General features: G+C 41.9%; 1 protein-coding gene across 3 annotated transcripts; it reads left to right on the forward strand.

Annotated features, from left to right (window-relative positions):
* The first annotated feature begins 4 nt into the window (after nucleotides 1–4).
* esco1 (establishment of sister chromatid cohesion N-acetyltransferase 1) lies at nucleotides 5–12,638 on the forward strand. Of its 3 annotated transcripts, none has more exons than XM_023807450.2 (10): nucleotides 5–97; nucleotides 3,424–5,749; nucleotides 5,867–5,954; nucleotides 6,096–6,141; nucleotides 6,245–6,362; nucleotides 6,516–6,647; nucleotides 7,319–7,408; nucleotides 7,680–7,823; nucleotides 9,917–10,101; nucleotides 10,593–12,638. In XM_023807450.2, the coding sequence occupies exons 2-10, from the start codon at nucleotides 3,425–3,427 to the stop codon at nucleotides 10,759–10,761; spliced, it is 3,297 nt and encodes a 1,098-aa protein (XP_023663218.2). In that variant the 5' UTR covers nucleotides 5–97; nucleotide 3,424; the 3' UTR covers nucleotides 10,762–12,638. The 3 variants fall into 3 exon arrangements, with proteins under 3 accessions (XP_023663218.2, XP_023663217.2, XP_072567830.1); XM_023807449.2 differs by having other exon boundaries at nucleotides 6–97; nucleotides 6,242–6,362; XM_072711729.1 differs by lacking the exon at nucleotides 5–97 and adding an exon at nucleotides 282–1,018 and having other exon boundaries at nucleotides 6,242–6,362.
* The last annotated feature ends 2,509 nt before the right edge of the window (nucleotides 12,639–15,147 follow it).

Genomic DNA, 15,147 nt, shown 5'->3' on the forward strand with positions numbered 1-15,147 from the left:
CATCCGCTCGCTGGCACCGGAAGTAATGCCGAACTTTGAGTTCGCTGGGAAAAAAGAAACAGCTGTTATTTAGGATTGCACTCTGTAGGCCGACCAGGTAAGTTACTGCCATTTCTTCGCCCTATATGAGTTTCTCACTAACCATAATTCGCAGTGCCCCCTATTATTTCTGATCCGAACCGGTTAATCTTGCGTTTTAGACGGGTTTTCACTTATCTCTGGATTAAATCCTGCGTTCATCTCTCGTGCTGCCCGATCTCCGGGATAACTAGTTTAACTCCACCGCTGTTTATTTTTCCTAAATAACGTTTATTTCAGTTTGACGCGGATTTAATTTTTATTTATTCTGTTTTATTCCCCCCCCCCCAAAAACCAAGTTCAGTCCAGGTTTATGTGGTTTAAGGGTTGGCTTAGTATTAGCTAGTGTACCAGGTGCGGGAATGTGAGCGCTTTGGCAGGAAAATCACTTTACGTACGGTCTTTCTGGACGATGAGGCCGGTGAACGATGTCTCCACACACGGGACATTTAAACTTTATATTACACTGAAGCCGCTTGACGGTCCCGGGGTCAGCTGTGGATAACAGTGACCAGGGCAGCCCTCCTCCCGCTGGTGTTTAATATTTCGGTACATTTTGTACTTAATGTGTATCCCAGTGCCGGCCGGCTGGCCGGAGGGGAGTGGGCGCCGTCGGGGCTGGCACCGGGGGCAGGGCGTCCTTTTCTAGCAGCAGCACCCGGGCCTAGCTGTGGTGGCTCAGCACTCGCCGCCGGGATCGGAGGAAGGAAATAGGGTACCGACCTGAAGAAAAGATCCGATCGCGACTGAAGAGATTTTAGGGCGACGTGGTTAAAATAGATCGGGGTTGTCAGTCGGGCAGAGCACCTGCCTGATGCTGCGAGGTGGAGACCAAAGCCGCCGAGAGCCGGAGATACGGTTAGATTTAGATCATCCGCCGGGTGTACGCTGGTCTCCGAAGGCTGAAATTAACGGTCCTGCCTGTTTAGCTTTTCAAAAGGTTCGTTTTACTCACTTTTGCTATTCCGTTATGTTGGATAAGACGTGGGGTGTACTATTTTTTATATTTTGTGTTGCCTTTGTCTCCGCCGTTGTTTAATTTATTAATTAAATATGTATATATGCGTTTTATTTATTCGAGTTGCTTTATCCAGAGCAGCGTATATATAGCATATCTCTGAGCCTAGACGGGTACGCATTTTCCGTTCAGGTTAAATATATAGCTGCAACAGCACAGTCGATATTCTCACTTGCATGACAGTTTATTTACGTTGCTCGCTGTCTGTCAGACCATATGTTACGTGTTTTATTACCCGATTTTTCTCTAGTTTAACGGTGTAGTGGGTACAATTTGTTCCCGCATGTAATCTAGGCTTTAAAAGGCTTCACCCTCTATACTTTACCACCCAAAGTGTATTAAGTGTTACCGTACTAGGTTTTTGCCTGTAATGTGAATATTAAACTGAATATACAGTCTTATGTAAAAGTTTGGGCACCCCTCGATTAATAACATATTTTGGTCATTTTTTAATGGAAAAGATGTAAACACAGTCTCTGTAGGAAATGGAAAATATGCACAATATTTTCACCAAACATTGATGCATAGTTACTTTTTATGTCATAAATTGAACAAAGATCAAAGATAAAAACATTATTGTGGCATTCTGCAAAAGTTTGGGCACCCTACATAATCAGTACTTAGTAACACCTCTTCTGGCAGATATCACAGCTTGCAAATGCTTTTTATAGCCAGCTAAAAGTCTTTCAATTCTTGTACTTGGGTTTTTCTCCCATTCTTCCTTGCAAAAGGTTTCTAGTTCCGTAATATTCTTTGGTCGTCTTGCATGCACAGCTCTTTAAAGATCTACCCACAAATTTTCAATGATGTTTAAATCAGCTCGCATCTCTTGAGGTAATCCATGGTGGATATCGAGGTATGTTTAGGGTCATTGCCCTGTTGTTTCATTTTCAGAATCTTACACAGCTACTTGGAAGAACCCATGGTTGTTGAGTGTCCACAAGTGTGTGCACAAGGTTTGAAGAGTCAGAGTATTTGTAAAGCTTTGAAATTGGCACCAGCTGATATTTACTAATGACAGCTGTCACCATGCATCAGATCTAACGAGCTGATTAAGGTCTGAAACCTTGTAAAAAGAATCTCAGACTTTGGAACTCTTAGGGTGCCCAGACTTTTGCAGAGTGCCACAATAATGTTTTTATTTTTTATCTTTGTTCAATTTATGACATAAAAAGTAACTATGCATCAATATTTGGTGAAAATATTGTGCATTTTTTTCCATTTCCTACAGAGACTGTGTTTACATCTTTTCAATTAAAAAATGACCAAAATATGTTATTTATTGAGGGGTGCCAAAACTTTTGCATAAGACTGTATAATGTTAATATGGAACGGAATGTGTTATATGTTCTGTATTGAGAGACGTGCATGTTAATAAATTAAAGACAATGGAACGAAGTTAAAGTGCATTCTGAACAACAGCAAGTCATGCATCTGTTACATAAAGAGCAGTTTTCCTGCAGTACAACACTTTTAACGACATGTTGGTGAGGTTTGACCCCACAGTAATTTTATGTGGGCGTAGCAAACCCATTAAGCACTACTGGTAACATTCTCACTTGATTTGTTACCTAGCTGTGGAGAGTTGGAACCCAGTTCTCATTTATTGGATGTTATGCAGATGGAATTGAATGTTCCGGCACATCTTTGGACCGTGTAGAGACCCCACTGTACAGTCAGCTAATAAATCATAGATGCAAGGATGGTATTTCAGCTCCGATACATTTTAAATTTTGATTTTGTGTACTACAGTCTCATAAAAATGGGCAAAAGAATCATTTTCTTAAACATAATGGCTAAACTTCAAGCGATATAATTTATTCGTTCCTGTATAAGGCTTCTTGTCGAATACTGCTGGTGATATTCTGATTTAATATGGTAAAAATGCTTTCAGATTATCTTCTGGGGCATATTAGCCACTGTCAGAATTGAAATCAGATAGTGTGACTATACAGCACAGACATGTAGCCTGGAGTATGGATCATAATCATGAAGAGGTGCTCTTTTGTTAAGCAAACCACCTAACCTGAATTTTACCAGTAAAAATGCTCTATGAATGGCTAACACAAAATATTCCTTCACTTATGCTACTGCAGAATGTCAGTTGATCTACATAGTAAAGTTAGATATTTTAAAGAGATCATAATGCATTTGAGGTACCACTGTTGAATTGGAACAAGCAAAAAAACATGAGTGAAACAGAGGCTTCTGAAGTCTGTTTTTCAAGTAATTTTAAATATTTTAAATGTTTTATTTTTATATGTTTGGTATAAAAACTTTGTTCTTCTGAATTAAGTTAATGTTTAATGTGATCTACCGTTTGATAGGATGCCAGCTAAAAGAAGATCCGTGTCACTTGAATCTCAAAGTAGAAGGAGAATGGTGGAACCGAGGGCTGCGTCGTTACCGCTGAAGAAGAACCCTTTAGCTGCTGTGAAATCAGACAAGCTTCAGAAAGGGGCTGCTGCTCAAAAAAGAGTCCTGGTTGCTCCTAGAGTGAAAAAAAAGCCTCCAGTGCCGCAGAGAGACACAAAGAAGCCTTCAAAAGCTGTCCGTCACTCAGCTAGAGTGAAAATGGTCCAGAAGGAGACGTCCCAGAAGAAGTCGAATACCGGAGTCCAAAAAGCAAAGAGGCAGAAGGCTGCTAATTCTACCAAGGCCCGTCAGAGCAATGTGCAGAAACAAAAACAGACTGGGCAATCAAAGTCAACTCAACAGGTGACTGCCTTGGGTCGGCTGGCACAGAATTCAAACACCAAGTTAAGGAGGGCACGAGGTACTTTGCTGAAGAAGTCCAATATCAAGAACCCTCCTTCAACGAAGAACTCAAGAGTAAGAACCTCCACGATGGAGCAAAGCAGCAGAAGAATATCCCCCAAATCTGACAACACTTCTGTAAATCTCCGGAAAAGAGAACTTTCTTCCAGCAGGGCCAAAGGTCCGAAAAGAGCTAGGTTAGACCCTGACAGTTCATTTGATTCACTGAATGCCCAGGACAGCCTCACAAATTCTGAAAAGCCCTTAAGTTTTGATTCAATTCAAACAGAGCACAATTACGGTAGGTCAAGGACTGAAAGCCCAAGTGCGGAAATTAAGAATATTGCACTCTTAAAGAGTCATTGTGCTGTGAAGATGAAAACCCAAAATGCCTTGAAAAAAACATGCATTTCCCCTGTGGACCACCAAGAAACTCCTGTGATTGCTCCTGGGAAAAATGTCCTAGTTGCCTCGGAAGGAGAAGAATTTTTTTCTGATTCCAATGATGAATTAAATGTGAGCCATGAAGCTAGACATTGTGTGAAATCAAACTCACCCCCGCCCCCAACATTTGAAGCACTTTTCAAAGTTATCAAGGAGTCTAATCTTTGCAAAACTCCTTTTCCTGAAAAAGTGAGTTCTTGTGTAGCGGAATTAGAGGAAGTTAATATGCGTTGCTCTACTGCCATTTTGGAGGACTTAAAAAAGAGTAACTGTGATGTGGTTGTCAGTTGTCAGAGTGCAATAGGCTCAAAGACCAATCAGATGGAAGAAGAAGAATGCAATCCTGCAGATGTAGGAAATGGAAAAGGTGATGTTGCCGATCCAATGGCTCAGGATTTTTGCCCTCAGTATTCAGATATCATTGGCCTTAAAACTGAAGTTTTGCTGGAGGATTTCATAGCTGATGATTCCATTGAACTGGGCATGGTGGAGAATGTGGTGGAAATTTCCTCAATGCCTCAGGAAGTAACAGATGTCTTTATTAAGCCTGACATATGTAATGCTGTTAAGATGGACACCAAGAAGAAAGCTGAGACAAGCAAAATTCCTGCCAAGAAGCAGGAGATGAACCCCCAAGCCAGGACAAAAGCTCGTCTTGCTGCACTAGCTGAGCAGAAAGCAGCTGCTGCCAGGAAGGCAGCTGCGAAACAGCTGAATCTTCTAGCCCTCTGTGAAGAAATTGCAGATGATATCGCTTCAGACACAACAGAGGTGAAAAGAGAGGAAGAACAAAGCGGTCCAACCTTGGAAGAGATAGACGGACATGAAAAACCACCCAGTCCTGTGAAGGAGCTTAGCGGCATCCTGACTTCCGTTGTTTCTGAGGAGACGGGTTCTCCGGTCGCTGTTGCCGATACTCCAGGGGAGTCCACACATTCTGAGAAGCCAAAGAGACGCTTCTTCCTCAGCCAAATTACCGTGCCTTTAAAAGTAAATGAAAAGAAGAAACTGTCTCGCTTCCAGAAGCTACGGCAGACAGAGCTGCAGCGAGAGAAGTTGTCGTGGACCAGAATGAAACAGCTTAAAACAGAAGAGGCCATTAAAAAGCTCTCGTCGGACACACGGGAGGTAGATAAAGTTTGCCCTGCACTTAACAGCGTGTGTCCAGCTTCTCCATCAACAACCGCCACCGTTAAGGAAGCTACTCCCAAGCTCTCAGGAATTGAGAACAAGAGTCTGCTGCCTGCTGTAGCACCCCCCATGCCTAATGGTGTTAGTGTTCAAAAATCCAAACCCACGGCAGAATATAAACCCTACACACCACGGCCCAAGTACTCACCCGATGACTTTGAACTGGATGGCATGGATGATGAACCAGAACAACTTCCTGGGAAAGTCTGTACTCACAAGACAGTTCCAGAGCCTGCCCCCAAAAGCGACTCGAGAAATGTGGTAAGAGCTGACCAGCAGCCTGCGAATTCTCCCAGATAGCAGGAATAACTTGTCTGTGCTATGTTCTGGCTCGACGATAACACATCATGTTTTTTTATTTATTTATTTACTTTATAGGCAAGCAAAGGAGTCGTTTCTGCACTACCAGCCAGAGGGCCGCCGTTAACTGCACCGGATAAGCAAAACTATAACCAGATGACTGTCGGTATGTTTGGCTTTTAATTTTCCATTTCAATGTGTAACCTTAACCTTACTGAATTTCTTCTCCAAGATAGAGCAGATTTGTGTGCTCTCTCATCATGGTGTACACATGATGTCTACATGGTTTTTTCCTCCTCCTTTTTAGTCTCAGCTACAGGAGACCCCGGTATCAAGGCACTGCAAAGGAATGAGTAAGTATTAATGCAGCTTCGTGTTTAAACCTAAAAATGTGCAAAGTGATGTTCATATCATTGAGGGCCACTTTAACAGGGTGCGTGTGTCACATTGCAGCAGTGCATCATCTCCAGGTTCACCACTGTCTAGTGTCAGTACCCGTGCGGCAGAATCCCTTCTGCACAAAGACATCAAACGTCTGAAGGAGGCAGATAAAAGTGGAAAGCAGGCTATCATAGTGAGTTCACCGTTTGGTTGCGCTTTATAATGTTCCTGGGGGGAAAAAATTGGAAGGCAATGGAGCTGTTATCAGTCCTGTTTTTCTGTCTGATTAGTGGTCATGTCATGTGACGTGTCCAATGGTTTGAGTTCAATCTTTGTTTTCCACCAGGATGCGGGACAGAAGCACTTTGGCGCAGTGACATGCAGTGTGTGCGGCATGCTGTACTCTGCGTCCAACCCTGAAGACGAGTCCCAGCACCTTCTCTTCCACAACCAGTTCATCAGCGCTGTCCGATACGTGGTGAGCATCACGAGGGCTCGTGTCTGGCACGTGCATCATACTCTGCCGTCCGGTCCACAGATCAGCCTGCGATAGCTTGCGCTCAAAGATCTTTCTCTCACCCTAGTTTCCTGCGTGGTTTAGGGTATAACATTTGTTAGCTTACAGATTAATCCTGCAGCCTTCCAGTCTCACTTGTACCTAAATAAAACTGACTATTCTAAAGTAGGCCTCTATGTACATTATTTTTTATTTAGCTGGTGCTTTTTCCAAAGCAACATATTTCTTTTTTAAGGAAGCTGGCGCAGACAGTCCCTGGAGATATTGGGGGTTAAGAGCCTTGCTAAAGGGCCCAATGGTGAAATCTCTCAGGCAGGATTTGAACCAGCAACCATTCAGTTGCAGGCATAGCATTCGAACCAATTAGACCCATGTTTTTAAGGTCTACATAATATCTATGTAACTATATGCATAAGTGGTATATGTTCTATTTCAAATGACAGTTTTCTATTTTGTGAAATTGTGCAGTAATTGAAGCGGTTGACCCAGTTTTTATTTTTGGCCAAATATGGAAAGCCTGTGAGTTATGTGGTGTAATGGTCTTATGTGGTCTTGGATTCCTAGAGGTTCCCCTAGATACAGAATTTTATATTCTAAAATTAATTTTTAACCCCCTTTCATGTTTCATCTAGGGATGGAAGAAAGAGAGGATTCTGGGAGAATATCCAGATGGCAAGATCATCCTGGTTCTTCCGGATGATCCTAAATATGCCTTGAGAAAGGTATATTCAGTGCACGCAAACACACAGTCTTCTCTTTTAGTCTTCTATTGAACTTTCTACTGAATTAACTTAGCCTACATTGATGGAGATGCACCTCCATCTATCCATCCATTTTCCATACCCATTTGTCTAATGCAGGGTCAGGGGGTTCTGGGCATGTCCTGGGGTCTGTGGCCGTAAGGCAGGGAATATCCCAGGAGTGGGCAGCAACCATCGCTGGGAGATGTAGCTTTGTTATTGAAAGATTTTTCTCCCTCTTGCTTTCCCTCAGGTGGAGGAGATTCGTGAGATGGTGGACAATGACTTGGGCTTCCAACAGGTGGAAACCAAGAGTCCATCTCAAACCAAGACCTTCCTTTTTATTTCCAATGACAAGAAGGTGGTTGGGTGCCTCATTGCGGAACACATCCAGGAGGTAATGGCCATGCTGAAACCTGGGGCCTTATGGGTAATCGTGCATAATCAGCAGTAAATGTACTGTATTACCATGCAGTTCCTGGTTGTAGCCTGAAAGCTTCGAATGATTGTGATGCTTGGCATCATGTATAAGAAATTGTTTTCTAGATGAATTATGAGTCACACTTGTGTTTATACTTCTTACCAACAGAATCATCTTCGCTGATAAATGTGTTGATTAGTACTACACAACATTTTGAACACCAGTGGCCTGTACTACGAAGCGTGGTTACTGGCTTTTCGGGGTAACTTGTCGAATTTAAGGTAGTCTGGACAAAATGTAAGTGAACGAATATGAAGTCCATTTAAATTGTGGTACCTTAAATCCGACAAGTTACCCCGATAAGCCAGTTAGCCCGCATCGCAGTACAGGCCTTCTTAACATACTATAGCCTGTTTTTAATCGCAGCTGTATAGGCAGGTGCATTATGATTTGCTGCTTGCTTTTTCTGTAGTGTGCCCTCAAAATGACATCTAATTTCCTCCAACTTTTATTTAATGCACTTTTCCCTGGTCTCCTTGGACTGTGCTGTTAGTTGCAGTGCATTTCCATTAACTTTGTATCTAAATACAGTGGGGTGCTTTGAGTAGACAGTGCTAGGCTTCAACAGTGGACCTTCAAGTGGACAGCGTATCAAGGGCCTGAAATCCAGTATTCAAAACAAGCTGTGATGGTCGTTGGAGTTGAATGATCCATTGGACAGTAGATCTGTCAGTCATTTCCAGTTCTTATGACTACTTGTGACTCTATTGGCTGCTCTACTAAAATTCAGGGTCACATGATCAATTTGAAGCAGCTTTATTCAGTATATTTTGTCGGAACATATCCATACAGAAGCTATGCAGGAAGATCCATGCAGATTTATTTCTGTCTGGCAGGCAGGAACATAAGGGGGCTGTAGTAGCTTGTTTATGTCCTGACAGCAGGAAGTCACACACCCACAAGATTAGTTTACTGGCTGCTGTTAGATTATATGGAATTTTTACTGTTCATTTTCAGTTCGTTGCAAATTATTAATGATTTCTCATTTTGGTAAATTTAGTGTGCTCATTTTTATATGTTTTGGAAAGACTTGCCAAGATCTGAAAAATACAATATATGAGACAACAGTTTATATGTATCTTTATGGGGGGGGGGGGGGCTAGCAACATATTTGACTGTAGTCCTTTCTTATTGCAGATATTATCTGTGTTAAGGCCCCAGAGTGGGTGAAATTGACTAGGAAAGGCCATTGTTAACTGTTCTGTATTCTTTTTTTTTTTGACAGATTTGGTAGGGTTTTCCCTTTAACTTGCTTAGTTCTTAAAATACAAAATAACTGACACGCACTACAGCTCCCCCAATTCCTAACATGCACAGATCATCACAACCTCCTGGTATGTTTACATCAAGTGTTTCTCAGCCCGGTCTTTGGGGACCCAGACAGTTCGTGTTTTTGCTCCATCCCAAAATGTGCAAAAATGTGCACTGTCTGCCTGGGAAGTTGGCAGAAACGTGGACCGTCTGGGGCCTCCAAGGACCGAGTTGAGAAACAGTGGTTTACGATACTGTGTGAGTGGCCTTTTTTGTTAATACCACTGGGAAATTTCACCATCAACAGTATGCTTACTACATGTATGGCATTGTTTAAAAAACTGTCCAGCTTTAAGATAAAATTAGAGCTGCTGTCCAGTAGGAATTCTCCTTACCTAAACTCTAATTGGACAGTTATGATTTCTGGCTTAAGTTAAGCCAGTTAACTGAGAAATCCTGCTTTGTGGAACACCCCTCTGGTGATACTGTGTAGTGTTGTTGTGCAGTGAGAGATTGTATGTAATCCTTCATCTGACAACCTGTTTTTGGGCTTGTCACAAGCAGATTTGATGTTCCGGATCATTCTTTAATTCATTAGCAGTCAGTTTAGTCCCCTGAGTTTTGCAGTGTAGAAGCTGGATATCCATGTTCCCCTGGGACTGCTCATTTTTCCCTGTTTGTGATTCTGTATCTATATCCGGGTTCTATTTGTAGGCTTAGATGAACGTGTTTTATTCTGTTGTCTTCTCTCTGCACAGGGCTTCAGGGTGATTGAAGAGGCGACGCCGGAGTGCTCCGAAGGTGAGAAGGTGATGTTCGAGCGTCAGAGGGCCTGGTGCTGCTCCACGACCCCTGAGCCCGCTCTCTGCGGCATCAGCCGCATCTGGGTCTTCAGCATGATGAGGAGGAAGGGCATCGCCTCGCGCATGATCGAGTGTCTCAGGTGAGCCTCACTACTGCTTTGCAGAAGGCGACTGGAGGGCTTGTCACCTCGTATATGCAGGTGAAAGCTGATTGGCCCCTGGAGTTCCCCCTCCCCTTGTAATTTACCAATTTAAATCAAATCATTGGATAATGGCAAGACTGGCCCCTCAGTATGGATTCTGGTCCTTCTTAAGCTCCCCATCTTCAGAAAAATCCTAGAACTGCCTCTGCCTCCTTGTCAGATGTTATAACAAACCTGAAATGACTAAATTTGATGAAATTGAGAGGCAGTGGGGGTTTGATTACACTGCAAAATGTTTGATTCTGCCACAGTTCTAGACCTCCCTTAGAGAAAACTGAACAGCCCCAATTATAATGGTAGAATGTCAGTTATATGCAATTATGTCATGGCTGAATTTGCTATTAAAGATATTGCTTGTTGTTTTAAGGTTTCTGCCTGTGAGAGTACAATTCAGCATAACACCTGCACTGTCTGCCACCTCTTCACAGGAACAACTTCATCTATGGTTCGCACCTGAGTAAAGAAGAGATCGCCTTTTCAGATCCCACTCCGGATGGGAAGCTCTTTGCTACGCACTACTGCGGGACCTCACAGTTCCTCGTCTATAACTTTGTGAGCGGCACGCGGTCAAGCTGCCAGACTCCAGATGTGTTGTGATTGGGAGAAAGACAGGACTCGCATGGTTCATGGGCACAGAGCACAGCAGCACCCGGGTCGGCCATATTACTGAACTCCTTCCTGTAATCCAGCAGCGTCGAGCTTGGCTGAAAAGCTCCGCTAAGCTACCGCTAGAAAACTCCTCCCTTCAGCCGGGGAAATAAGCATTTCTACTGGTTTTTAAAACTCAGGTGGTTAAATGGCAAGTCGTTGTTTTTAAAGATGTTTTATTTTCCCTTTAACCCCATAGCTCTAAGTATTTTGAGACAAAGCATATTTTGTTAAAGCATTTTTAAACAGAGAAAATACTTTTAAAATATTTTATTGGATGTATTTAAAAGTTTACATGCATGATCCTTTTTAACGGCAGAAGAAGAAAAAAACAACAGTAAATTCACTTTAAAATCCCAAAAAAGCTTTAATACGTTTGTTTACTTGTTGGCACAATTTCCCCCTGTTTTAGGTCCTTACCCATAGTCATTCTATGCACTTCTGGCCAACTACTTTAGCCATGTGTAAGGATTCTGCAGCGGTACACCAGTTTCCCTTCCTGAAAGAAAATGCTGCTTGAGCCGCGGAGTTCTTTTGAACTTCAGTAGGTGGAGATTTTTTTTAAACTGCTCTCAGAAACATTTCCCGGACTTCACTTCTTTCCTATGGAGCAGCTCATCAGAATGTTCACTCTTCTGCGAAGGAGATTTTCTCCATAAATATGGATCCATGCATAAAGTGCGGTTTTCATTTAGTTTGCACGGACAGACTTTACTTAGTTGCTAGAATTGGAGTTGTGGACTATAGATTGCAATAGCTTAACCAAGAATATGTGACTCGTCATTCCTAACTCGGAGGTACCAGAGTCCGAGTTTCACTTCCATTCCTGAATTTATGTTTCTGATCAACATGCAGATCATTTTACGTTTTATCGCTATCTCTGTGTGCAGTGTATTGAGTATGTTATAACTGCCATCTACAAGTTATCAGTTTGAATGCCTTTATATGGAATAGGAGCCCCCTCCCCCCCCGAATAGGGGGTAATTCGCCCATGTATGTATAAAACTAATGGGAAATAGGTTTCACGTCACAGTAAGTTCAGGTTCCGTAATGATCTCGACTCATCTAAGTTGCTTCAGAACCCCCTGCTCCAGCTTCTGACTAATGCGTGTAGCCTGACGTAAAGTGGAGGGTGTAACTTGGACTCTATGCAGATAACTTTAACTCACAGTGTGAATTAACGCGGCAGGGAGAATGTAATTACACCTGTACCATGGTATACTGAGCAATATTTCAACTCCTGAAAGCCAGACTGCATTACAGTTTTTCTGATCTGCGTGTAGATGAATAAACCCACTGAGAACTCTTGGATCATTTGGTACTAGTGTTTGTCCTTCCCTAGTGTTTCACGTAAAGGATTAAGTTAATCCTAATCTAAAGTCTGACTTGGACCTGTCTGAAAACATCACTTTTATACCAGTATTTTCAATCCCAGCATAACTGAAATGGGCTGCTTAGTGATCTCGCTTGTGAATGCTACACACCGCATTCATGTTATTGCTAAAGTTGGCTGCCAAGAGTTTACAAAATCACATAGATTCACATTGACCTAACATGGCATGGACTGCACTAAGAGTCTGAATTTGTCCAGCTGGATTTGAGGGGTTTGTTTGTGACCCGGCCCACATTGGAAGTTATTTTCACTGTCACCACTAGTTTGAACCTGTCAGTTGACCAACCTCATGTATTGTCAGTTTGTATACACCTGAAAGGGTTTTGGGGGGAAGATTGTTAGATGTCTAATTTTATAGTTTTTTGTTTGGATATATGTTTTAATTAGCAACGATAATGTCAGAAGTATAATTAAACAAGTTCTGGTAATTCAACATTTTGGAAACCCTCTGGATTTTGTGAACGGAAGACAGTAATTTGCAGACCGAAAGGTAAAACCATGGTGTAGACATCCTCAAGAGACTGTCAAAGTACTTTGTCATTCATTGGTATTTTCAGATGTCATGTATATGATGTTTTAAAAATAAATATAAAATCCTTTGTTAATCGATTAGAGCTACACAAATGTTTCAAAAGTATTTTGTAAACAGTGCATATATACATACATGCATATATAAGCTTTAATGTATAAGTGAGGGGTGTTCTACATACCATCAACACCCTCCGTTTGCACTCATCAGCATTTTTAAGATAGGAAAGAACATTATGAAAGTGTAATAAGGATTCTAAGGTAGCATGTTGAACTTTACGACTTAATAGTGAAACTACTCTTGGATGCACTAGTTATAGTTATATGCAAGAAAAGACTATACGTTTGTTTAATATACAAAGTGCCATGGAGATCAGAGCAGAGGTCTGGGAACTGAAGTGGTATTCATCTAGCCATCCAACAGTTCAGTCTATTTTTATATGGCACCTTTCACAACAGTGCTGCCCCAAGTTGCTTTACATGGCTGTGCTGTGATACATTACAGCATCATTAAGATGGAATAATACAAAAACAGGGAAAAGGGAAGACAGAGAAATGAAAGAAGGATAACTGGATGACAATGGAGGAGAGGAACCAAAAACTTCCAAGTAGGGAGAAAAAAAACCTCTAGGGGTCTAGGTCAACAAAAAAACTACTGGAGAACAGAAGAAATGTTTGTTACTTTTATAATGTGTTACTAATAATTTACATATATTCTTCTTTGTTTGTTTTTTCCCCCTGAGCAGATACACACTTACTACCCAGATAAATAGCCTTTTACACAGTACTGTATGCCAGGCTACCCAACTCTGCTCCTGGAAACCTACCACCTCACAGAGCTTAGGTACAGCCCTAATTTAACACACCTTAGCGTCAACGTAGCTGGCTCTTATACTGAGATGCTACTGCAGGGCCGGATTGTCTGTATCAGGTGTGTTCAGTTAGGGCTTCACCTCAGCTCTGCGGGGAGGTAGATCTCCAGGAGCCGGGAAGGGCTGCACTGATACGGCACATTGTCACGCTCACCACACACTGAAACACCTTGGGATCCCGCTGGTGTATATGTATGTGTGTATTTCTGTATGTGTTTAAAAGTGATAAAAAATAACATGTTGTTTATGGATTTACATGAGAATGACGATGTGATCCTTTTTAAATAATCCTTTTGTTTTATGGATTTTGGAGATTCTAGTAGGTTGGTAAGTAATTATAGTAGCTTAGTCATCAAAACCACGTGATGTCTCCATTTCCTGTTCATATTTTCTTGTGCCAAAATCTGATATATCCAAATGTATACAGTATATTCAGATTGCACAGAAGGATAATGTAATCTTAGATAGGAAATCTAATTTGTCTCATGCTGAAAACTGATACTTGATGCATGTATGTATTACTCTTCTGCTTTCCCCACTGGGCTGCTAGGATCAGTCATCAGTTGAATGCCTTTGTGGTTCTGGGCAGAGAGCGATCAGTCAGCTTTAGCATGTCGGCTAACCTCAGTGTTATGGGCTGCCCCTTGAGCTTTAATGGCAAAGATGTTTTTCTCCATGATGTCTTCCTCACTTCTTGGCCCAAGCGTCACATCCCATTATTTGCTCTAGCTTCATCATTGTCACTGAACCTTAGATAACTTAAGACTTAGATTAAACTAATGACTCTCCTAAGACACCATTTCAGTGTTTCTATATTGGGCAGAGTGGTGGCTCTGAGGCTATGGATCTGTTGCTGTTGCTGGTTCAAATCCTGTGAATGTCTGGCGTGATTCTACTCTGTTGCGCCCTTGAGTAAAGCCCTTAACTAGTAAATGCTTCATCCTGGGAATGATGTTAATCTACATCCAGCCCTATAAGGAGGTCCTCCAACTTACAGGGAACAACTTGGGCATTGGTGGCAGGATTGATACTCCAGCCACTGGGAAAAAACTCACACTGGTCCATTCGGATTACTGTGGTGCTGAAGTATCACATGCTGTGTGGCTGCCCTCAGGTTCTCATCCTTGAAGTGGTTTGTCGTGTGATGGAAACACACTGTAATGCTCCTTACCTCTCACTCTATATTGGTTATCACCAATAACCAACTGGTTTATCACCAATTTGAAGCACATTTATATACACAGATACAAAAATGCATCAAGACAATAATTCAGGGATCTAATAATTGTATTAATGTTATAGGCAAGTTACAGCAGAAAACTGCAGGGGGGAGGGGGGTGTTTAAATGTTTATCATAGATAGATGGATTAAAAGATTGTATACTGCAAACATTCCTGTTAACTCCATCTACTACAGTCTAGAAGAATCCCTACACCAGGCTTTATGATGGGCAGAACTAACGCAGGAATATCCTACTTAATACAGTCAGAGCAAAATTAATATTAATTACAAAATTTAATACAATAAATAACACTTCCTCTT

Source organism: Paramormyrops kingsleyae, chromosome 1, assembly GCF_048594095.1.
Source record: "Paramormyrops kingsleyae isolate MSU_618 chromosome 1, PKINGS_0.4, whole genome shotgun sequence".
Lineage (NCBI taxonomy): Eukaryota > Metazoa > Chordata > Actinopteri > Osteoglossiformes > Mormyridae > Paramormyrops > Paramormyrops kingsleyae.